Consider the following 25,960-nt stretch of genomic DNA (forward strand, 5'->3'; position numbering starts at 1 on the left):
GTTTTGTAACTTACGTGTTTCAACAGTGAATATTGGACTTAATGTAGTTTTTGCCTCCCATTCATTCATTGCAAACAGTAAAACCCTATAAATATGGCCAGGAGACAATTGCTTAATTGTTTTTTCTGTAGTATTTGGAGGTATGCTTTCAAAATGTTGTTCTTCTGCATAATCTGAACAATACTTAATGATAATTTTATATCCCAGTTTCAGCCACGTATTCAAATTATCCCAACCATTCAAATTATTCCAATTAAATACAACTTCAGTTGTTCCAACATCCTTTATATAGATCAAAAGGCTTTCTTGCAGAGAAGGTGCTGAAAAAATATAAAAGAACTATTTTAATTAGAAATTTTAATTCTGTCTTTTAAATAATAAGAATGAGATGCACAAATATAATAAGGATACTAATGAAAATTATTACATTCATATTTGCAAATATATGGCAATGGAACATAACAGAAAAATCTTGTAAAGAAATAGTTTGATCCAGTTGCATTTTGCTGTAAAATGTAGCAATCTGTTTCCTTGTTGGGTAGCAGTAGAAAAGAAATGGTGTCATTTTTCTTAAGGCCAAAAGATGATCCATCTGTCCATGTGAGATGACCTTCTTTCTGTAATAAGATGTATGAATTAAGCCAATGTAAAGAAAAAGTGTCATATCATCAACTATGTGTATTTAAAGATTTTTATTAGTCACACCTGTACTGTTACATTTTCTAAGACTGTTAAATCAACCAGTTTAATTTCCTTAGGTAGATGTCCTTCACAATAAAGATTCTGAGGTGGAGACAGAGTTCGGTTTGATTTATTCATTAGCCATGTTTTCAGGCAAATTTCTGAATCTCATATTAAACCTCTATTTTCTAATCTGCAAAATGTGTATAATAATAGAAGCTACATCTTAAATTGCTGTGAGGATTAAAGAGCAAGTGCATATGAAGGGCTCAACACAATGCCAGACATAGAGTCACATATTCTTAAGTGCTAGGTACTTATCTGAAGTCATCAAATAAGTCATATGCATCAAGGGAGGCTGAAGATACCTTTCTGATGAGGGATGTCACTGGTGACTATCATAAACCCCAATTCTCACATATACTGAATATATGCCTAGATACTCCTGTGGCTACCCTTCCTGAAAGGAGCAGGTGGAAAGTATAAACTTTAACAAAGACACACCCATAAGGCATTTACTATCTATTCCTGGACAGCTGCTAACCTCCTAGAAACTAAATTCTCCCACTGTACAGTAGAGATCATCATAACTACTGCACATGCTTGTCAACCATGAGCACATATGAGAGTTATGTATTCCAAGCACCAGGTACTTAGCTCCTCAAAACATTAATTCTTATAAAGATGACGCATGTCATGAAAACAAACACTATGTCTATATTCTGACTGCTTTGCTGTGCCACTGGCACAGCACCAAGCTCGTTGCACAGATGAGGACTGGAGACCTGCTACCATCAGACAATCTAGAGAGATTTTAAAACAATGCATTGCAGTTCCACCTCCCAGAATGGAGGGACGTTGTTTCCTCAAAGAGGATTGTACTGCACTGCATTGTACTGCTGTATTGCACTTATGGTTTTGCAGTTTTGAAAACAGAGTCTCAGAAGCAGTATGTTTAAGGGGTCAGGGCATGAGTGTGGATCAGGCAGATGCAGGTTCAAGGCCTGGCATGGAGATTTATTAGTTACGTGACCCAAGATCTTTCTGAGCTCCATTTTCTGTATCTATAAGCTGAGAACAATGACAATGCCTACCTCAAAAGGTTGTTGTAAGAACTAAATGGGAGTTATCTATGTAACCCTCCTGAAGTGGAATATAGGAACTATTAATATTTCATTCACTATGTTCCTGCTGAGTGCCAGGCCCTGACTGGAAGCTGGAAAGCAATGGTGGAAAAGACACAGCATTTACCCTGCAGGCCTGATAACAAACACACCCATTTAGCATGGGTAAAAGGACTGATTACTTTCTCAGCCCGCCACAGGGATTATAACCAGCAGGGGACCTTGATGTCAACCTCCAGAAAACAGCTTAATACAGGGCCATAGTGGACAGTGTTTAAGAGCAAATCTGATGCATGTTCACAGAGGCAAGTTAACCTTCCTGTTCCCCTGTTTCCTCATATGTCGTACAAGTAAAGCACAAAGATGATACTCAGTATTTAAGACATGATAGGACTCAGCTATTACTATACAGGATTATATAATTGATATATATATTATAGATTATATTAGATTGATATATATATATATATTATAGATTGATAATTCATTTGCTTCCCAAGCTATTTTTTTAGATTGATAATTCATTTTAGATTTTTAGATTGATAATTCATTTACTTCTCAAGCTATTTTTAGTTATTTTGAAAGCAGAGAGTATATCCTAGACACCTTTTAATAATTCACAGCAACCATGAGGATGCCTTGGAAATCCTCACTTTGGTTATCATGACCATACGACCCAAACCTTATAACAGATACCAGCAGCCAAAGTATTGGAAGAGTACATTCTAACTTAAGCAGTTTATAACAATCATGCTAACAGCAGGAAACAGCTATACATGCACAAACTGGCCTACAGGAAAGAGACTGGCGTGGTGGCAGGAGGCTTTCTGAGATGTCTGAGATCTCTGAGTTTGAGAAATATTTATCAGAACTTCATTCACTGCCTTTTAATAAAAGATAAAGGAATCTTAGTAAGAGAATGATAAAATGCCATTGAAGCTTGTCAATCGTTTTTTTGAAGCTTACGCAAAGATCCATGACAAAACTGTTATCAGACTGATGGCATGTGCCTTGAGTCACCACAGATCAGGCTATCGAACAGAGAAAAGATTTAGTTTTGAATGGCAGGAAGTAGGTGTATATGGACTGTTAAGAAAAAAATGCAGATGCGACAGAGATAATTGTGTTAGGGCTTGGGTTTTCCTGCAAAACATTGACCAAAATGAAATTTCATGATAGTCCATAGTGATAGGGATGTTGGAGAAAAATGTCCCACGCACACCTTATTTCACTGGTATTGATAGAATCATCAGATCTTTATCTCTTTCAGGAAATGGAATTTCATAACCCTGGATATGTGGAGTAAAAGGAATAACATGGAGAAAACTTTGGTGTTTTCAGGCTCACATTACTGTATTATTCAAAGGTGAGAAACAGGGTATGTGGAACAGGTTTGTTGAAAAGGAGAAGACAAGACAGTTGGAACAATGTTGAAGAGCTTACAGAATATTCCAGATTAAGAATTAGAAGAGAAGTAGATAAGATGTCTAGAGCTCATAAGAAGAAAGTGGGCTAGATAAATATTTGAGAAGTAGACTGCATGTTAAGTAAGTGAAGAAACAGATAAGATCACCCAAGTTAGAGCAAAATCAGACAAAGAAATAGATGTCTACAAAAGAGATTGAAGAGGGTAGGGTAGGGGTGAATGGGCAGAGCAGAGGATATTTAGGGTAACAAAAATATTCTGTACTATACCTTAATGATGGATATGTGTCACTATAATTTGTTCAAACCCATAGAATGTACAACACCAGGAGTGAACCATAATATAAACTATGAACTTGGGGTGATTATGATGTGTCAACATAGGTTCCTTGGTTGTAGCAAATGTACCACTCAAATAGGGAATGTTAACAAGGGCGTAGGTTATGTTTGTGTAGAGGCAGGGGGGTGTATGGGAAATCTCTGTACCTTCCCCTTAATTTTGCTGTGAACCTAAAACTGCTGTAAAGGAAAGAGAGACAGAGAGAGAGGCAGTGGGGGGACTGACACAGAGAAATAGAAAAAGGAACCGTGTCAGACTTATGAGAAGTACAGAATAAAAATTTATTTAATGACAGAAGGAAGAAATAAAGAAAGAACAAAAGAAAGGAAGGAAGGAGAGAGGGAGGGAGAATCAAGAAATAGATAAAATAGCTTTATAATGATATATTCATGCCTTTATATTTACTTACCTTCAAATCATTAAGACCAGTCCATGTTATTATTTGATTCTTCGACCTGAGAAGTGAAAATACGAATTTTTTTTCCTCTTCATTTTTTATTTCCACAAGGTGTGCAAAACTTAAGGGTAACTTACAACGTTGCTGGGCTATATTCCACGGCACACGGTCTTTGCTAATTCTGTAACAGCTATTTTTTAATGCTACCCATCCCTGTGCACATGAACCTACCAAAAGAAAGATGCTTAGTTACAGATAAATTCAGGAATATAACATTTCATAATTAAATTTCTAAACATCTATAGAACCTAATTATGAAAACTCATAGTATTAATTGTGCATTTCCCTGTATTTCTCCCAAGCAAATGCTAAGGCTGTTATTATTCAAGTAGTAAATGAATCACAACCAATTAAAATAGTTTTAAGTAGCTGTAAAAATTAATTATGCAGAATTTTTGTCCAATTGTAACTTAATTAAAACCAAACTAGAGATGTTTTTCTTCCTAAACTACTTCAGGTTGCCCTTCTTTTCCCATAGTCTTGTAGTAGTAGAGAACTATTATTTCCAGTTTCTTTTTATTTCAGAGAACCAGATAATATTGCTTGCTAAGAGTACTCCACCTTGCCCCTTGGCTTGAAATGGGTTCACCTTCCAGAAAAAAACAAAAACCAAAAAACTGGAATGGCTACTTAGTCTTTTTCTCAAAGATGCACATCACAGGGAAACAGAAAAATATCAGCCTGTTCAGAGTAGATATTCTACTTTAACTCTTGTTTATACTTCATCAGTGCCGGACATATTAAGAAGACGTGCAAAGGCCCTTCTGAAGAAACTGTTGTCGTTTTTTCTCAGGGATAGGAGACTAATGGGGAGAGGGGATGATTTAATTACCTCATTATCTTTTCCTTACTATTCAACTGTTTCTCTACTTCACTTGTAAACATGTTCTGGCTCCCTAATTATTCCTAAAAGGATTATCAAAATGGGACCCTTAGCCCATCACAACAAGCTCATCAGCTATCTATGTCTCTGTCCTTTTCTATCACAATGTGAGGAATGAAAGTGAATCTAGGAAGACACAAAGAATTGAGCACAATTCCTTTCCCCTTGTAGTAACCCAAATTCTGGTCAGGTGTGATCAGGGACGGGTAATGGAGAAGCTTTAACTAGGAAGAAAGACTGATATTTTTATATTAAGTTTTAATGACTCTTTTATGAAAATAAGACTGTCATTGACACTTAAAGTCACCTAGAAAGCTATGGAATCTATATGAACCATTGCCAGAGTTAAAGAAAAGAGAACCCACTTAATTCAGTTTAAAAGATGTGGTCAAAGGAAAACAAAGTTGGTTCTTACCTTTACCCTAGTAAATCCCACTTATTCCATAAATCAGTCAAATACCAGAATGACAGAAAAATGGAACTATGCTAATTCACTTACAAGCAGTTTACAGTGGTTAATACTTGGATCACTTTTAAAAAGATAATACACCTGCCAAGCTGTCTACAAATATATTAATAATGAACCAAATATCTATATACCTGTTTCTACTTGAAAATCCAGTCTCTGAAAAATACGTATAAAATCCAAATGCAACTGTTTAAATTCAAACGTAAAAGCATGTAAGGTTTCAGGTTTTAAATTATCCCACTCATAAGCCATGCTGTTATCATGCATAATTCGTGAAGAATTATTGAGAGATATTGACACTGAAATGTCATTGGAAGACAGTACACTCCAGTTAAAGGAAACACTCGTACTGGTTGCTATTATTTTGACATTGCTAGTTGAGAATCCACCTAAAAAAATCAGGGGTGATAATTAGCGGGATTCAAGTGAAACTGAATGAAACCAGAGGATAATTTAATTACAAAAACTTCATCACCACAGTAAAACATATTAGCTACTATAAAATATTTTCTAGACTATATGGGAGTTTCTAGTACCCTAGTCAGAATGAATGAATTCAATTACAAATCCACATTATAATTTTTTAAAATAAACTGGGTTACATGTAGCAGCCCCATTATGCCCATCTATTCATATTAGTGTACAGCAGATGTCAGCACTGAAAATCTTATTCTTACCTTAGTTTAAAATTTCCTTTAAATTTTGAAATTTACGTTACATTTAAGAAAAGAAAACACTACCATAATGATATGATTTTGGACTACCATCATATGCCTGTTAAACACTGTAAAATTCAAATTATCTGGTTTCACAAATGTTTTCCCTCTTATAATTAGGTAATACAGTTGAATAACACATACATATTACTTACGGGTTTTAAAGGACTTTTCACTTAAAATTCGTCCATATTTTATAGACTCTATAGTGATGTCATAGTCTTCATTTTCCTCTAGTGTTATTATTGATTTCGGAAGCTTTTGTGGGTCTGCAAGAATGCTCTTGACATTCTATAAATAATTAGATTCATCTGCTAAGCCACGCAGAGAAAGACAAGTATCAAATGATTTCACTCATATGTGGAGTATAAGAACAAAAGAAAACTGAAGGAACAAAACAGCAGCAGAAGCACAGAACCCAAGAATGGACTAATAGTTACCAAAGGGAAAGGGACTGGGGAGGATGGGTGGGAAGGGAGGGATAAGGGCGGGAAGAAAAGAAAGTGGGCATTACGATTAGCATGTATAGTGTTGGGGGGGCACAGGGAGGGCTGTGCAACACAGAGAAGACAAGTAGTGATTTTACAGCATCTTACTATATTGAAGGACAGTGACTGTGAACTTGGTGACAAGTAGTGATTTTACAGCATCTTACTATGTTGATGGACAGTGACTGTGAACGGGGATGTGTGGGGGGGACTTAGTGAAGGGGGGAGCCTAGTAAATGTAATGTCCTTCATGTATTTGTAGATTAATGATACCAAAATAAAAATAAATAAAAATAAAAGAAATGATCATTAACTCTGTGTCAGGTATATTAATTTAAAGTTTGACTTTTGTATGTCTCCTTCATAAAATGCAGTTTTTCAATGTGGAATGTAAACATATACACGAAATGTTGATTCTTACATAAAATGATACTACTTTTTAGATAATTAGTCTCTGGGTAGTATATAAATTCTAAAAATGGAAATACATAATCATTCCTATGAAAACATTACATACTTGATCAACTGCTTATTGAAGATATTTCATCAAATGCTAACATTTTAAGTATTAGTAAAAGAAGAGTACAAAGTTCAAATAAATGCACAGCAAAACAAAAGGGGCAACAAAATAGTCCATCTATGGAATGGGAGAAAATATTTGTAAACCACACATCTGATAAGGGATTAGTATCTAAAATATATGAGGAATTCATATAACTCAATAGAAAACAAAACAAAAAACTCCATACCAAAAAATTCAATTAAAAAAGGGGCAAAAGATCTAAACAGACATTTTTGCAAAGAAGATATTTAGGTAGCCGACAGGTACATTAAAAGATGCCCAACATCACTAATTATCAGAGAACTGAAAATCAAAACTACAATGATACCAACTCTTACTTTTCGAATGCTGGCAAGAAAGCAGAGGAAAAGGAGCCCTTGCACACTGTTGGTGGGAATGTAAATCGGTACAGCCGCTGTGGAAACCATATGGAGGGTCCTCAAAAAATTATACTATATGACCCAGTAATTTCACTTACAGAAATAAATAGGAAGGAAACAAAATTGCTATCTGAAAGAGGTACCTCCACTTCCACGCTCATTGCACCATTATTTACAATAACCAAGATATAGAAACAACCTAAACATCCATCCATCAATACATGAATGTGTAAAGAAATACAGTATGTTTTTGTACATACACACACACACACAGGAATACTAATAAAGAAATTCCTGCCCTTTGCAACAACACGCATGGACCTTTAGACTAAATGAAGTCAGACAGAGAAAGATAAATACTGATCTCACTTTTATGTGGAATCTAAAAAAAAAAAATGCAAGCTCAGAGAAACTGAAATCAGATTGGTAGTTGCCAGCGGCAGGAAGTTAGAGATGGGGAAATTGGGTGAAGATAGTCAAAAGACACAAATTTCCAGCTATAAGATAAACAAGTTCTAGGGATGTAATGTATAATTGCTGTATATCTGAAACTTGCTAAGAGAGTAGATCTTACAAGTTCTCATCATAAAGAGGAAAAAGTATTTGGATCTATGTGAGGTGATGAATGTTAACTAAACTTGCTGTAATAATCATTTTGCAATATATACACATATCAAATCATAATGTTATACACCTGCAACTTATACAGTGTTATATGTCAATTATATCTCAATAAAATGGAAAAGAAATCCCAATAATTATTAAGTTTCTATTTATGAGGTAACTTTCAGTTACAACATATTTGCATAATGCTTACTTTTTATCAAAGCCAAAAAAAGATGCCTTACTTTTTGAGCAAAATTATTAACAAGTTGGTATTTTAAAAAATAAAATTCAGGACTTTCTCCCTTAGGAAATTCATCCCATTCAATAAAAACTGCTGCTGTTTGTTTATTCATTGGGCTATAATGGAAGCTTTTTGAGATCTGAAATGGAAAGAAAAGCAATTGTAAAAATACAATAGAAATGCATTCTTGGTTATTATTTTATAAGCAAATTTACAAAAACTAAGCCTAAAATATGCCAAATTATAACTGAAAAGTATTTCAGCAATATCAATATCACATGAATTAAATAGCATCCTTTGGATACTTTATTTGTAAACATAATCTTGAAAATGACTTGAAAGCAAGGAAAATAAGAGCAAAAATGCTTAAGATCCATGTTTCATAAACTAGGAAACATCACGTTCCTGGGGTAAGAAGCAAGAAGGACACCAGGGTCGCAGGAAAAACAGCACTTCCTCGTGACATGTCGATTGTGTATATTGGTGACAAGGGCCACAAAACTGAATTATTTTGCAGAGACATCCTTGATAACACACTTGCAAAGAAACTAAATTTGAATACAGATGTTTGACTCTGAGTCATTTTAGAGTCTTGGTTCATCTGTATGTTAAGCAAATGTTAGCAATTGAGATAAAATAGCTAGACCACAGAATCAGAGACCCTTCACATTCCCTAGATGACAAAATGGCACTTTAACTCTCAGGAGAATGATATATTTATCGAAGTCCCTACCAAAACCAACTTAAAAGAACTCACTCTATCATATCTCTTCCCAAATTCTGATCTCTCTTCCCACTGACTGTCTCCAATACAATTTATTAGCAGTGAAATAGATGTCATCTATATGCACTTAAGCAACAACTAGCTAAGGTTTTTCTTACTAAACCTAATATTTAGTGCTATTTCTATTCATCATACTCCTCATTTTTCAAAACAGACTCAATGCAATAGCATCCTGCCCTTTGACTAATTACCCCAAAAAGGCCATGTTTAAAAATGTCTTACCTTAACATATTGTAACCAGAATAGTAGAATAATTGATTTCTCCATCTGGAAAGCAAAGTATATTCAGTTCAATTAAACATGTACACTTTTAGCTTCAAAACTAAACTGTTGGACATAATTTAGTGGTGTGTGTGTGTGTGTGTGTGTGTGTGTGTGTGTGTGTGTGTGTATCACTTTAATGTTAAGACTTAAATTTAGGCTGCTCATCCATCTGAATGTTAAGACACTAATAGATGCTGCATAATATTCTCCACCTATTAAAATTGTAAATATCAGTGCTTTCCAACAAAGAACACAATACAGTTGACCCTTGAACAATGCAAGGGTTAGGGGCTCTGACCCCCATCCCACGTCAAAACAGCGTATAATTTTTGAATCTTAACTACTAATAGCCTACTGTTGACGTTACCAATAATATAGTCAGTTAACACATATTTTGCTTGTTACACAAATTACATACTGGATTCTTAATGTAAGCTAGAGAAAATGTTTTTTCAAATTGTAGCAACTTCCCTCCAAATTTTCTAATTGTTGAAAAAATCCACAGCGATCCGATGTAAGTGCCCTATCCTCTGAGTTATGATATTAATTCGCCCCCCACTCTAATTGCAAACTAGCATTCGGAGGGCTTGTGTGCTGCCGGAATGCCAAGGCGCTCAGACCGCTCCCGGCTGCCCATTGGTCGGCCCGAGTCCCGCTCAGTTCAGTTCCGATTCAGTTTACGCCCCGGGCGGAGAAAGTGCAGCGGGGCGGAGGCGCCCCCTGTTAGGCAGAGTCCGAAGGAGCCAACTTCTGACGGACAGAGAGGACAGAGTTTAGAGAAAAGCACTGGGGACTGAGGGATGGTGAGGCTGGCGGGGCAAGGCGGCGAGAGCGGAGTTCTGGAAGTCCGGGCGCGGGGGTCCCAGCGGGGCGGGGGGGGGTCCCGGCCGCCCGCCCCCGCCCCCCAGGGCAGCTCTGCGCGCGGCCCGGGCAGCCCAGGCGCCCTCGCCGCCGGCCTCCGGCTCCCTCCTACGGGCTCCGCGGCTGCGCCGGGCGCTCTCCCGGGTGGGGAATAAGTAAGCAGAGGTCGCCATGGAAACAGTAAGCAGGGGCGGACTGGAGTGGCAGTCCGGCTCCCCAGCCCTGCTGTGTGCAGGAGAATTACGCCCTAACTGCAAAAAGGGAGGAAGCGCAGGGCGATGAGAACTGAGTGGGCAACCTCGGCCTCTTGGGGAAAGAAACGATTGAGCTTGTGCTGTGAAGACCCCGGTGGGGCACGGTTTGGGGTTCAGTTCATCCACGAGGTGTCTGTGAGGCCACATTCTCTCACTACCAACATCATGTGTGCTTTGTTTATTTGCTGTTTTTTGTATTTGACAGGGAACCCTTCCTCCTTCCTGAGATGTCCTGACACCCTCACCTGGCTCTTTCAACTTCTTAGTCCCCTTCATCCCCTGGCATTTCCAACCTAAAAATGGACTTGACCTATGGTGCCTTCCTTCAGGTCGGGTTATTTCATTCACTTTTATGATTTCAACCATATTCGAGACTCCCGATCACTCTCTCTTGGATCTAGTTTCCCTTCAGGGCTGCAGTGCAGTATATACAATCCTACCCTGACCATCTTCACCTGCACGTCCCTAACAGGCAACTCAAAACCATCTCTCTTAAGCTAAATTCATGATCTTCCCACTAGCAGCCCTTCCTGACTAGAGGGTCAGCCAACCAAACAAAAAAAAAAATACCAACTCTGCATCCTCAGATCCTTTCCCTCACCGCCTTTTAAAGCCACTGTGTTGTCAAAATCCTTTTGGTTCTATTTCTAAAACACCTCTCCACTCCCACACCCATGGGCTTAATTGACAACCTTAATTACCTCTCCCTCAGGAAAGTATGTGCCGTATTTAAGAGTTGGAACCTCAGCTCAGATTCTTTGGCTCCATTTACTAGCTGAGCATCTCAAAAATGGCCAAGCATACTCTGATAATGGTCAGCAGACAGGCTGCAGCCTGCTTAGTAGAGTATGAATGTGTGGCAGAGTGACAAGTAGTGCTGGCTGACGGCAATGACTGCCAGCGAACTCATACTTGGACTATGTCGGCTTGCTTGACACCCCCAGTCTCTCCTACACACTGTCAGCCAGTGCGATCTTTCTGAAATAAACACGTGATCACGCCTGAGATGCTTATTGGAAGTCTGTTCTGATTCTTAGTTGCTTACAATGTACCTCCGGCCAAATACACTTTCAGCTTCACCTCTCTAGTCTCCTCCTTGTGACCTAACTTAAACCCTCGAATGAAGTAATAGGCCATAATCATTTGCACCTGTTTTCCTGTAGAACTTTATTTATGTTGTAGTAGAAAAATTTACTTTTTCTCTATTTATGTCCTTAGCCTGATTAAGAACTCCACGATAGCATGGAATATGTCTCAATTTTAGCACTTAATTTTTTTTCAATTTCTTAATATACATGTATGAATTGCCAATTATTACTATTATTATTTTATTCTTTTTTTATTAAGGTATCATTGATATACAATGTTATGAATGTTTTGCATGAGCAACATTGTGGTTACTACATTCACCCATATTATCAATTCCCTCCCCCCACCCCCACTATTGCAGTCACTGTCCATCAGCATAGTAAGATGCTGTAGGGTCACTACTTGTCTTCTCCTTAAACACTTAATTTTTGTTGTTTTAAATCCTAAGGGTCCTACATATCTTTAGCCTTTGAAAGTGGAAAGTGTCAAGGCAATATATCACAAAATGATTTCATTGTCCATTAATTAGATTCTAGGCTTTGAGAAATACGATCAGATTAAAAATCCATCAAGGATGGTAACCAAGCTTATTATGGAAATCACTTTGCAATATATACATATATCAGATTATTATATTATATACTTTAAATTTATAGAATGTTTTATTTCAATTATATCTCAGTAAAATGGAAAATATCAGGACTCTAGTCACAAAATTAATTAAAAACCATCAAGTGAGTTGAATAAAGTATATATATTTCAATATGGCTTTTTGTAATACATTTGCTCTGTAAACAGTGACATTCTATATAAGGAGCAATCATAACACTACCAGTTCTGTAGTTTATATAAATCTACTATGTCAGTAAACCTGGTAGCAAGTCAATTGATAGGTTTCCTTAAAAAGCTCTCCTTCCTGTAGAGATATCATCTGAAATGCTAACTTATTTAAGGCCTTATTCCTTACTTACCCTTTTATTTGGCCTAGGAACCTAGCTATAGAGAAATAAAGTGCAATATTCAGGAAAATTTGGGGTCCTTTCGTCTGAGAGAAGGGGGAGTGTACATTTCATATTACTTCAAGTCATTTATTCTGGAGGGAAATAATTTTTCAGATGAGGAAACACAGATGAAAGCCATTTAGGCAATAATGGAAATCACTGTCTTATAACATGAAATCCCTATGAAGAAATATGTTGGTTAGGGTCATATTTGCGAATGTTATGAAAGGAAACCCATGTCTTCTCCAGAGATTGGGTGGACATGACCACACCCCTGTTGGAAATGTGATGGGTACACAAGTACAATACCATCCCTTTCTCACCTTCAAATTCCAGTCATTTATTCACTCAAAAGACTGAGTGTACACTATGTGTCAAGAACAGTGTTAAGCACTAAGGATCTACCAACAAATGTGATTAGCCTTTCCTGGAGTTTAAATTCTACTGAGAGAGTTGCTGGGTGTTGTGTATTCTGATTCCGTGTACTCCTCTTTGTTCCTGTTGTTACTACCTAACTCCAGGACCTCTTTCCCTCTCATCTAATCTCTTGGGCTCCTGAGCCCAGTTCCAGTGTAAGCTCCCCCCATACCATCACCAAGCAATGCTGGAGACAGCAGCTGTCCTACAACACAATTCTGACCCTGTCTACCTGGAGATAGCGTCAGATTTCCCAGGTTCAGTCCTACCAGACTGCCCCCGTATGCACACTTCAGATGCCAGTCACATGCCCAGGTTACAACCTGGGCTTCTGACTGACTGGCTACAGATTGGGAATTCCAACAATCCTCTCCATGGGTTTGACTAATTTGCTAGAGCAGCTCACAGAACTCAAGAAATCCATTTACTAACCCGATTACCTGTTTGCTATATGCCTCATCTTAAAATTTCTAGTTGCCGTTTCAAAAAACATTTAAGAAACAGGGAAGAAGACCAAATACATATTTCTTATCATAAATCACAGAACTTATAAATCGCACCTTGATACCTGGTCTCCCTTCATCCCTTCTGAATAGATTGATCTAAAACAGGTCTCCCTATCTCTAGTTTTTTCCCTACTTAAATCCATTTTCAACTGTCTTCAGATTAATCTCCCTTCTGATTGTTACTTTCCCCCTCCCAGTGTCTCCAACGGCTCATTCTAATGCCTTATTCTACCCACTGAAACCCTCCAGAACCATTTTCAGTTCTTCTATATTTTCAGTCCACTGTTTTCCTCCTTAATAATTTCCTCCTATTCACCTTTTCCATGACACTTTTTTTGGATACCCCAAAAAGGATCACAGGACCCCTTTCTCTCTGCTTCTGTGGATGGCTCATTTAATTCTATTTTTTATAGAGTTATCTGTGAATATCTTAGTATCCCTGCCAGGTAAGAATCCCCCTGGTAAGCCTTACATCTTACGGATTTTCATATTACTCATATTCCAAGGGCTGATCATGATATCTTACATCATAAGCACTCACCACATATTTTTGAATAAATATTTGTTGAAGGAATATTATGTAACTCTGCCATCAACCTTTTCTAGGTGACACTTGGGACTTACCATACTGTAAGATTTTTTAATGTTTTTGGAAACGGCAACTATAAATTTTAAGATGAGGCATGTTGCTGGAAAAACTAATGCATGATTTACAATATTACTGTAGAACCTGGCTCTGCCTTGATATCCTAGAATTTTTTCCAGAATTCTTTGCAATGTCATGTGAATCTTTCTTTCTTAATGCTTTACCCTTTAGAGTAGCAAGATATATCATACACTAGGGTGTGCAGAAGTGCACTGTTTTAAGATTAAAATGTAACAGTGCTTAAAGATTAAAGACCGATGTAAAATCATTTTTCCTTAAATCTTCTACCTGAACAAATGACTGGCACTATCTTTGTCTTCCCTTCTCTTATGTTTCCTGCTCTTACAGATCTTTTTAATGTCCTCTTTGAAAGCAGGTATTTTATTATAAATTTTCCTACAAAAATAATACTTTCATAAGCTGATACATAATCAAAGTGAGCCAGATTCCCATCACTATCTAATGGAAAACCATTACTGCTATAGAATTCCTAAGCTTTTTTGGCTGGCATGAGTTGTAAGAAAAAGAAAATAAAAGATGGATTAGACAACATTTTTTTCATTATGTTTGGTTGCTTAAAAGCAATGCCGAAAGGATTGTTTCCTTTTTTTAGTTCTGCAACCAGCACTGGCCTTTTCAACAATGTAAAGTTTCCTAAAAATCTGTGGTATTATCTTTTTAACATATTCATTTATACAATGTGAAAAGCAGTCAATGCAACAGAACTTTTAGGAGATGATTCAATTATCCAAATTAATCCAAATGAATTTGTGTTGTGAAAATATTGTATTTAATAAAGTATTATTGGCTGCACTTCAGAATCCAAGATTAAAATTTGCATTTATCTATATCCATTGGCCTGAACTAAAACACAAATGTCATGTTGAGAATTGGGGCTAAACAAAAAAGATCTTCATTTCTGAGATGGGGGTGGTTGTGAAGTAATTCAGTAGTCCATTAAATTTATGGCTGTCTGGCTAGACTTGTTAACAAGCATGCCAGGACAGGTGGGAATTGATTTATAAATAAGATTATCAGCACACTTAATGAATTCAGTTCATAATTTTTTACTGGATTACTGATGATTGAAGTGTCTTAGATGGGCAGACAGGAAAGGTGAGACAACAAAACCCTGACTTACTTGCAAAGGCTTTATCCCAGACGGGAAGATCCAGTATCCTTGCACCTTGAGAAGTCAGAGAAAAAAAAATTAAAGACCAACATAAAAATATGCTTCCTTAAATCTTCTAGTTTAGATAAATCAGTGGTACTGTTTTGTCTCTCTTCACTGGAGAGCCAAGGCTGGCAGAGCTCTGAGCTCACAGGGACAGCCCGGACCCTGGCAGGTCCAAGAATCACACTATGACTGCTACTGCTGGCAAAATTCCAGGCTGACACCTAAGGTTCCCGTGCCCTGGACGTCACATCCTGTGTGACCCCTCCCGCTGAGGTTCGGTGGACCTGGGAAAATGATGAGATCAGCACTTCCACGATCATGTGATTTATATGACTTCATTGTAGCACAATGAAACAGGGATTCTCCTGCTGGCTTTGAACGGGTCAGCTGCCGTGATGTGAGACAGCCAAGTGGCTGGAACATTAGTGTTGCTTCCAGGAGTCGAGGGTATGCCCTGCCCACAGCCATCGAGAAAACAGAGACCTCTGTCCTACAATCATAAAGAACTTAATGCTCTCTACAACCTGAACAAGCCTGGAAAAACAGGACCCCAAGCCTCAGATATGATCACAGTCCCGGCCAACAGTTTAATTTCAGTTTAGTGAGATTCTGCATAGATTAGCTAACCCCTGTCCAGACTCCTGACTCACAGAAACTGTCAGAAAGTAAATGTTTTGTTTTCAAGCAACAACTGTGGTCATCTATTTCACAGCAATAGAAAATACACAATCACGATCAGTGTGATTCATGGGGGATAAGAAAACCTTTACTTGTCTTTTCTTCATTGATGAGAAAATCACTGAGTGGGATTTTCTAAACATGCACTCAGAGATACAGGTTCTCTCCTCTTTGCTGACAAACATAATAAAGATCGTTTGATCAAGGGTGCAGTGTGTTCTCCTAACCATTAATCACATAAAGAGCTCTACCTAACCCATTGATTAAATAAACTCCTCTTATTTGATATTATTTAGAGCACCTGCAGTTAGATCAAGGAAATGAATATAACTACATAAAGTAGGTACTACATTTAGCATAAAGTCTAATATGTTTACATCCTAAGGACTTTTCCTAAAGTTAAGAAAGCATTTTCTAAATGTTTATTTTAATCTACTATTCTCAACCTTGAATCATTCTCATATATTTGGTTGAGCATTTGTTACCCTGTAGTATAGTCAGTTTATGTCCTGAAGACTTTTTGTAAAAGTTTATGGAGCTTTTGTATAGTGTTGTATTGATATTCCAATCTCAGAGTTTGCACTGTTCTCAAATAAAACAAATGATAAGACTTTAAGTGCAAAAAGCGTACCATGTGAACTGCAAAATATATTGTTCTTGTCCAGGCAAGAAAAAAGCACAAAAATAAAAGCTCATCACAAATTAGAGGAAGGTACAGCGCTCTATTTCACTATGTGTGCCACTGAATCATGCAGCATACACACATTATTTTAGCTAAAATCAAGGTGCCAGATATGGCCAATTATTGGCAATGATAGAACCATTGTTCCTTTATAAATTTTTTCTAATTCCTTAGTGAATGAAACAGTTATGAAGTTGGAAAATTTTATAAGGCCATGGATTTATTTTTTAAATACAAACAAACATCATTCTCTTAAAATATGGGCCACACACTCCACATGACTATATAATATCACTACAGCCTCCCTGGCTTGAGTTAGCCAGTTTACTCTCCTATTAAATGTTACAAAACTTGTTTGGTATTATTCAAAATGGCTAATCTTAAAGAAAAATACAAAGAATAAATAGAATTGTTCCTTTTTACTTAGGTAGTAAAATTTATACTTTGGGGTAAATTTTATTTTTAAATCCATCTGCCCAAATTTCTGTTTCTTTGAAGATCCTACTCTCTCTTTAAAAATAAAATAGGATGAAACAGAACAGAAAAAAACCCTGTTTTTTTCAGATTCTAAAAGAAACACTTGAAGAAAAATTGGAAAATATATACAAGTACAGAGAAGATAAATTCACCCATAACCTCAACAGCCCAAGATAACCAGTGTCGAACATATCATGTGTTTTCCCAAGATATTTTCTGTGCAATATACACATTTCATTTTTAACAAGATTGGGATAATATTGTTTCATTCATGGTTTGTTTTTACAAAACATTTTGTGTCAGTAAAGAATCCTTGAAAATATTATGGTTTTGAATTATGCAAAATAATGCATATTATAAATGTCACAAAATTCATATAATGATAACCAAACTATAGAATTGTGAAGCATTTCCAAATTTTTACCATAAAAAATATTTAAATGGCTCTTCAAGTTCAAAATGGAAATGATCTATCACTACCACTCCCTAATGTATCCCTGACTAATATTTCTCTCAACATTGAAGAAACATAAAAATATAAAAACAAAACAAAAAAATCACAGATTAAAATGTTCTAATAGACCAAAACTGATTTAGAAATAAAATCTGTTGTTTATAACAAATAAAAGTCTGCCAGGAAAGGGAAAACAGATAGCATGTATCTCTCCCATTTCCAATTCCTTGTTTTGGGATCTGAACATACCATAAACCAGTCAGTGACCACTTTATTACGAAGCTGCATCTTTCAATAGGAGGGAGTTAAACTTTCTCTCATTCCAACTACCTCCCTGGTCTTTCTATATATCCTCAGAGAGAGTAGCTCCCAGGAGACAGCAGATTCTGACAGCCTCCCTCTGTATGTTATGAGTGGACATTACAAGACAAACATAGATGAAGAAAGAATCAGGAAAAACAAATAACAAGCAGTAGCTGTGAATGAAGGAAATTGTAGTTTTCATGAATTTTGACAATTTCAGATATCAGAGAAGCATGAAAGGGTGTAGAAGGCTGCTATCTCTGGAGAGTTGAGAAATATTCAGAAATACTGGCTAGAATATGGGAAGTCAAGTAAGAGTTGACTTTTATCATCCTGCCTGTAGCTGGAGATATGAGAATAAAAATCTCACCCTTCCTCAAATGTTAATAAAGGGTAACCAAGAACAAGCCATGTAATCTAATAATTAATAAACAGCAAAAGGGAAATGAAAAAAAAAGCCGTGAGACCTATGGAAAAATACTGTACAGCAAAGGAAAGAGAATATTATCTTAAAAAACGAAGAAAGAAGAGACACGTGCAGGCACTCTGATGCGGAATTTAGGGCAAAAAAGCACCAGGAAAGTGTTTGGTTTTCTCAAAAGAATGCAAAACACATGATTTATATAAAATTATAGAAAAATATTTAGAGGAAAGAACAGTATAAACAGAAAACAACATGGGTTAAAAAAAGATCATATAAAAAGAGAATCAGACAAGAAATAAATGCAAGGAAACTAAAAATGTATTTGCAGAGTTATAATCTACACTGCTAGAAACAGAGCAAGTATGAATAACTATTATGGAGCCATAATGGAAGAAAAACTTGAAAACCTCTTCAATTATGCAGAACAAAAAGGAAAACAGATGAAATAGAAAAAAAGCATAGGTATGAAAGAAAACAAAATACACATAATATTACTGAATATAAAACATGATTAACTAAAATGAAAGCTTACCAAATAAATACATACCTGGTAACAGAAGAAATACCTTTTATACATTTAAACAAGGATATGTGAAGATGGGAGGTTTTCAAAACTCCAAAAGAATGTCAATGAATAGAGAACCATACCTCCACACATTTTCACAACATTCTTGAATTCAAAAGTTGAAGGGAAATTTCAGTAAGCAATCATTTAAAGAAAAAGGAAGAGAAATATACCTATAATGGAACCAAAGATTAGCTAGACTCAGACTTTTCTTTTGCACCATGACATGTCCAAACATAGTAAAGCAATGTCTACAGTTTTGAAAGTGAACTATGACCTCAAATTTTTATACTCAGCTATTATATATATGAGATCTTTCAAAAAACTCTAGGATTAATGCTTCACCTGCATTAATCCATTAGCCTTATACTAATCCTACAAGAAATTTGAGACCTATAAAACACAAAATTGTTAAATTTTCTTTGAGTCCCACAGAAAAAGACGTCAGAATTTGAACTTGCACCTATATCATCTGAGACCCTGAGACCTTAGCTATCATGCTACACTGTGTGTAGCACCTTACAAAATATACAGCCCATGTACTTCCTGGAAAAAAATTACTTGAAGATATAAATCAAGCAACCAAGAAATAAAGCAAAAATAAAAATTCAGTAATGGAAACATTAGGACTGGCAGTAAGAATTACGATTAATTCACATATATACTCTAGGTTGCAAAATTGAATTTATTTTTATGTGTTTATGTTTACATGCATGCATAGCTTTTCATAGAAAATATAGACAGATATAATTTAATTTTGACACAAAATAAATATGATTGAGAAGGCAGAAAATTTAAAATCTATACTCTTTAGTTTTCTTTACTTTTGATCCATCTCAAGGTTTCTGTAATCTCTGCATTTTCTGATAATAGATAACAGTTTTGATAATGTAGTAATATAATTCTGATTTTAGGCAAAACTTCAAACTTTCTAGTTAGCAGTTGTGAGTGAAAAAAACTCTGAAAAGTTAAGTTTCCTCCCTCTCCATCCTTGCAAAGATGCAGTGTAGAGGCAAGATTTGAAGCACTCCAGCCATTTATAGGACTTAATTAGAAAAAATAAAGAAATGTAAGGCTGGAAACAAGATGGTAACTAACCTTTGTGCAAATAAGCAAAAGAGCCCACTCATGGCAGATACATTAGGAAAAGACACAAAGTCTGGTGGATAAATTAGCAAATGCCTCCCCTTTCTTACCTCCCGAGTTATTAGGGGCTCCTCCCTCTGGGAAGTTGCATCCCAAAGACAGGTGTTTGACTTGGCAAAAGGCCAGTGCCTTCACGAAAAGCAAAGCTCTCCTTTCTGTGGGCGGAAGTTGCTTCTTGTCAGGATACCTGCTCTGGCTTGAGGAATGTGAGCCAGACTTCAGCAGTCCCTCGCCCCATAGATGAACACTTTCATAGGGACCCAACTGCACGACCTTTCACAGCAACCCCTTCTATGAAAATTGGCACAAGTGTGAATCCTAGCCCACCTTGGGATCAAGTCCTCTGGTCAGTGTCATACTTATCCTATATCTTGAAATCTTCTGAATCTATATGTTGTATTCACAAATGTTCTTCTCAATTGGTTAATTTTAAGAATTGTTGAGATATCTGGATTTCAATAGAGTGATTTTTCTGTGTAATGTGAACATTAATCTTGAAACATTGGATGACAATTAATTGCCTAGAAAAAGCTCAGAAATCTTTTTCAACCCCTATTAAGAACCTCTATTCTCTTTTTAAGCATCAGAACCTAGAGGTGCTGTGTCTCTCTCTTCTCAGCTTAACTGAATGGAATAGATTAGTAATTTATTCAGATTCATCTTTTAAAACAAACTGAATAAGAGATTTTGTTTTAATTAAAAAAATAGAATCAAATATTCCAGGATATATTAATTATAATGTAACATTAAAGGTAGAGACAGGTGAGTAAAGTTTGCAAAATTACTTGTCCTAATAGGGCACTGTGATATTCCCACTAAGGAAATGGACAAAGAAAAAACTGGCAAAAGAGGAGAAAAGTATATAAAAAGCCTTGAATTCAGTGGTACCCTCAGACATGTGTACTAATAGGAACTGACCTTTTTTGCTTATTGTATCAATGAAGACTTTTCTGTTACTATCTAGTGTTGATGATGATAAAGAAAAAAAGAAACATTCTGATAAACATCTTGGGGGAGGAAAAAGTTGACTCAGCACTTTTGAAAGACAGATTAGGCATTACATTCTTCAGTCTGGTGATGCCATTTGATCCTTTCTTTACACTTCATGCATAAGGATTTATAACAGGAAAAATTAGAAACAAATTTAATAGCCATTAGTAGACCGGTTAAAGTATGACATTCACTTAATGAAATACTATATAACATACAAAATTTTTACTACATAAAACTTTACAGAATATAAAAATTTTTAAAGAAATTGAGAATTATCAAATGCTCAATGTAATCAGGAGAGGCAGGAAGAAAAGACAAAAATAAACAAAATGACAGAAATTTTTTATGTGGATGTTTTGTATTATTTTCCTCCTACAAACAGTCCATAAGAATTTCTTTTGTCATTCTCCTTTCCAGCTGGACATAATAAAAACTCACAGTTTTTATTGATTTAATAAGTTAATATTCTCATCTTGTAGTTTTAATGTAAATTTCTGGGCCTATTAGAAAGTATGTACACCACACAGCACACAGACAAACACACTAAATTTGACAGCTGTCACTTGCTGAGGTGGGGAAGACGGCAAGGAACTGCTTTAAGTAGAGGAACCAAAGGAAACACACGCCAGAATGAGAAAGGCAGGCGCCAGCTCACCTAAAACCTAGATCTATCCGGAAAGGCCAAGTGGCTCCACTGCACCTTGGAAGATGAGTGACAGCGAGCGATTTACCTGTTGGCTTCTGGGCCTGTCGTTCATTGCTCAGAGTTCAGCTCACACGTTAGTACTTCCTCCATTTTTTCCAGACTGCATTACCCAGTACGTACGGGTATTCTTGGGGGAATGGTGCTTCTTCTGCATCTGAAGTGGTAGGAGAAGCCAGAATTCCTACTGCAGGCGTCGCGGAGGGATGGAGCCCTTCCTCAGCAGAGCACTGAGACGGTCAGAGCGAGGCCAAGTGGCCCATGGCTCAGCCTGCCTGCTGCGCACGCGCTCTGCTGCGCAGGCCCCGCAGCCCCAGGCGGCCTGGTGAAGAAGTCCCACGAAGGTGGAGCAGGCCTAGCGCCACCAGCCGCAGAAACGTGTGTGTCTGAGTGAATTGGCACATGACTACATCAGGAGGGGTGTATACACTGAGTCCAATTTATCACCTGCTAATCACCTTTCAATCCACTCTCAATAGTTTGAATGTTACACATTTTGAAATCCTAACCTCTTAGTATTAGGTACTAGCAGGAGGTGGGGCCTTTGGTAGATGAGTAGAACATAATGCTGGAGACTTCGTGAATGGGATTAGTGCCCTTAAATAAAGAGACCCAGAGAGGCCCTTGCCCCTCCTGTCAAGTGTGAGCACACAGCAGGAAGACAGCTGTCCCTGAATCAGGACACAGGAACTCACTGGACACTGCACCTGCCGGATCCTTGATCTTGGACTTCCCAGCCTCCAGAACTGTAAGAAGTAAATATTTATTATTTATAAGCTGTCCAGTTAAAAAAAATAAAAGTATAATGAAACTTCTAACTGGTTACCAATCTAATAGGTGAGAAATTGCATGTTAATGTAGATTGAATTTGAAATGCTTTCATTAAAATTATGTTCAATTACCTTTTCATTGTTAAAGGGTCCACTAGTATTACTTCTTTTCTTTGAATTATCAGTAAGAGTTGTTGGCCCATTTATCTATTGAAGTAATAGTTTCCTTTTGCGATTTTTTTAGGAGTGCTTCATATGTAGGACGATTACTATTTCTCAGTGATACATTGTAAATATTTTGCTTTAGTTTTATACATTTCCTTCAACTCCATGACATTTTTTGTTCTGCAGAAGTTTCTTGTTTTCAGTTTTCTTGTCTTAAAGTTATCAATATTTATTTTAGACTTCTGGATATTGAGTCAGAGTTAGAATGGCTTTCTACAATCTAAGGTTACAGAATTTCCCCCTTCTTTTTGTTTGAACATTTAAATCTCAAATTCATTTAGAATTTATCCTCATGTCAATGGATGTATGAGTAATACAAACTTCTTTGTCCAAGTTATGATCCAGTTGTCCCAATACCATTTATGGAAACTCCATTTGCACCTCTCTGCTGATTTATCATATGGTACCCAGAAAGTTTTGGGCTCTTCTGGACTTTCCCATAGGTGTTTTATTTATTCAGTGCCTACTTTTTCACTAGACTATAAGTTGCTTCCAGGTGAGCTCTGTGTCTGCTCTGTTTTGCCTGGGGCCTCAGAGCTTAGAACAGCATCTAGTACATAGCAGGTACTCAACATATATCTGTTGCATTTGAGAATGTTCATGAAGTTCTAGGCTAATGTTTCCCTTTTTCCCACAAGTAGGCTTAAAGATGAGTTAATGTTTAATTTAATATCAGATATTTCACAGATCATGAAATGAAGAAATAGGTGATAAACAATATATAATATTATGTGTCTCGTTAGAGGTATGTAACAGTTTCTCTTAAGCAAGATGTTAATTCTTAACCAAAACTTGATTCAATCTACGTATTAGCAGGAGTCAAAGACTATTGAAATTTTACAACTAGATGAAACACTTTTATGAAGCACAAATAAGATAAAGCCAATTTTACATACAATAGACACTGGGACTTGGCAGGTACAATGTTCATTTCATTCTTTCATCCATTCCTAAATGACCCTGGAGGTCCAAAATATCTAATAAGTTGCAATTTTTCTGGGAAGCATGATTTTGAAATGGAAGCAAATAACCTCGATAAATCTGAGCCTCGTTTGTCAGGTTCCCACATCTGCTTTTCAGTGCAACATTACTGCTCTATGTTGATGTTTAATTTCATTTGATCCCCACAACAATCATCCCAAGTAGGTTGTTCTCTCCTTTTTACAGAGGAGGCGACTCAGATATTTATATACTACAAGTGGTGATGAATTTGGGGATTTTCAAGCGTCTCAGGATATGTTCTCTACAAATGTCAATAATTTGCTGTATTTTAAAAGTACATTCTAGAATTATTGATACATTCAAATAATTTTATTCATTCTTCATTGGCAAAGCAGCAGCATGAAAAGCAATATAGTGTGAAACTTCAACAGGATGCAAATACATCTCAAAAATCAGATACCTTGAGAGAGTGAATAGCTAACTGAATGTTAAATAGCAACAGTGTATTTAGTAACAGTTTTAATGGATAAAAACTAAAAGCCCAAGATATCCCTCCTCTATTTAACAAGTGATGTTTTATTTCCCCTTATTATTAATTCCTTGTTATTAGGATAATTATTATATGTACATGTATACATATGTATGTGTGGCATTGTTTTTCTTTTTTTGAGGCATTAATTTAAAATTCTTCATTCTATGCAAAGCAAACCTTTAATAAAAGATTCTGTGATAGACGCCTTACTATACTGTTCAAAAGAAAAGAACTGGACTGGAATATAAAAGGTCTAGACTTAACCGATGTCAATGTGAATTCACTGTATTGTTACACCAATCAATCTGTGCAGTCACACAGCTTCTCTGGTTATCTGATACATCAAAAAAAATAAGGGGAATTTGCAATAACATCTCTAAATATCCATTTAGGCTTTAAATAATCTAAAATCCTTTAATTCTATGGTCTGTATCTAAGCATACTTATGACTAGCCAGATACCAATTTTAACAGATGTATTTACCAGAATAAACAGTAGAGATTAAAAGAGCATCTTAATTTGTATAGCTATGACACTTTGCAAATCTAAAGACTTTACAAATCAAAAAATATCTATTGAATGAAACAGAAAGAGTTCTGTAAAAAAAACCTTCTGATTGATGAGAATATCCCAGGTCTATGGCATATTGTAACTATATACTTAATAGCTTTTCAACTGAACAACTTATAATCATTTGATTCTCTAAATAGAGTAAATCAATAAATCTTAACTTTTCCATGGAAATTGTCTATATTTTGTACCAGGTGTTAAGTAGCCATATCCCAGTAGTCTGAACAATACATTAAACAGTATAAATTTGGTCAGTGCCTCATTAAGAGTGAAAAAAGTTAACTCCATTTGACATGATGATGTTGTAAAGAGTTCTTGGAATCTGAGAGTTTAATTCCACTGGCATGTGCAGTCTGTAGGTTCCTGGAGAGTGTGCATGATTTCAGTGCCATTTCCTGAGCAATACAGAGGCACAGTCAAGTTTCGCACACCATTCTCGCGACAACACTTGCAGAATCTCAGATGGCTCTCAATATTGATGTTGTATATTGTAGCTGATGGGCATTTTCCATCACAAGATGCAACATTGATCTTTAAGGAGAGACAATGAGAAAAAGAAAGTCTTAACATGTTTTTAAACAGGTTATTTGATTCTTCTTCTCAAAAGTCATATGAAGGCAAGGCTTTCTTCCTCAGCACTTCAACTCTCAAGCTTCTGATGTTAGATGATTTCAAAAAATACTAGGTCAAAACTAAGTAACTTAGATCAGTGAGATATGTTCCATAGCAATGCTTAAGACAGCAATGCCAAAATCACTCGAAGTATGAAATGTGCACACATAACTAGACAGGTATATGAACTATGTTAATCACAATCTCCTGAGTCTATTGTAACATATTATATCATAGCTCAAGTAGATTGTAGAATTGGATAGGTTATATTAAAGGGGATAAAGTTAGAACTAGGATTATTTTTGGTGAGTAAAATTGCATAGTTAAGAAAATATGTAGTTAAATATATTGACGTTTAATTTCCATCTCTCTGGATTGCAATTATCATTCAGAACTGTTGATTAATTCTGCTAAAAATAATTCACATTTCATCACAAACAGAATATTTTAATATTAGAATGTAGGAATAATCTCAAAGTTAAGTATTGTAAGTGTTGGCACTTATTAGTGCTG

General features: G+C 36.3%; 2 protein-coding genes across 5 annotated transcripts in view; both read right to left on the minus strand.

Moving 5' to 3' along the window:
- Positions 1-308: 308 nt before the first annotated feature.
- LOC140843980 (uncharacterized) lies at positions 309-15,507 on the minus strand. Of its 3 annotated transcripts, none has more exons than XM_073214808.1 (7): positions 15,336-15,507; positions 9,379-9,423; positions 8,374-8,511; positions 6,251-6,386; positions 5,511-5,768; positions 3,980-4,194; positions 309-617 (listed from the first exon to the last, which is right to left on the minus strand). In XM_073214808.1, the coding sequence occupies exons 2-7, from the start codon at positions 9,421-9,423 to the stop codon at positions 411-413; spliced, it is 999 nt and encodes a 332-aa protein (XP_073070909.1). In that variant the 5' UTR covers positions 15,336-15,507; the 3' UTR covers positions 309-410. The 3 variants fall into 3 exon arrangements, with proteins under 3 accessions (XP_073070909.1, XP_073070911.1, XP_073070910.1); XM_073214810.1 differs by lacking the exon at positions 15,336-15,507 and having other exon boundaries at positions 3,980-4,018; positions 4,105-4,194; positions 9,379-10,270; XM_073214809.1 differs by lacking the exon at positions 15,336-15,507 and having other exon boundaries at positions 3,980-4,025; positions 4,105-4,194; positions 9,379-10,270.
- An 8,171-nt stretch (positions 15,508-23,678) lies between these two features.
- OTOGL (otogelin like) overlaps positions 23,679-25,960 on the minus strand; it is a 135,654-nt gene continuing 133,372 nt past the window's right edge. For both annotated transcript variants that reach the window (XM_073214813.1, XM_073214812.1), the window contains one exon: positions 23,679-25,366. In XM_073214813.1, coding sequence (XP_073070914.1) covers positions 25,166-25,366 — 201 coding nt within the window. In that variant the 3' untranslated portion in view covers positions 23,679-25,165. The remainder of the gene's footprint in view (positions 25,367-25,960) is intronic.

Source organism: Manis javanica, chromosome 10, assembly GCF_040802235.1.
Source record: "Manis javanica isolate MJ-LG chromosome 10, MJ_LKY, whole genome shotgun sequence".
In the NCBI taxonomy this organism is placed as follows: Eukaryota; Metazoa; Chordata; class Mammalia; order Pholidota; family Manidae; genus Manis; species Manis javanica.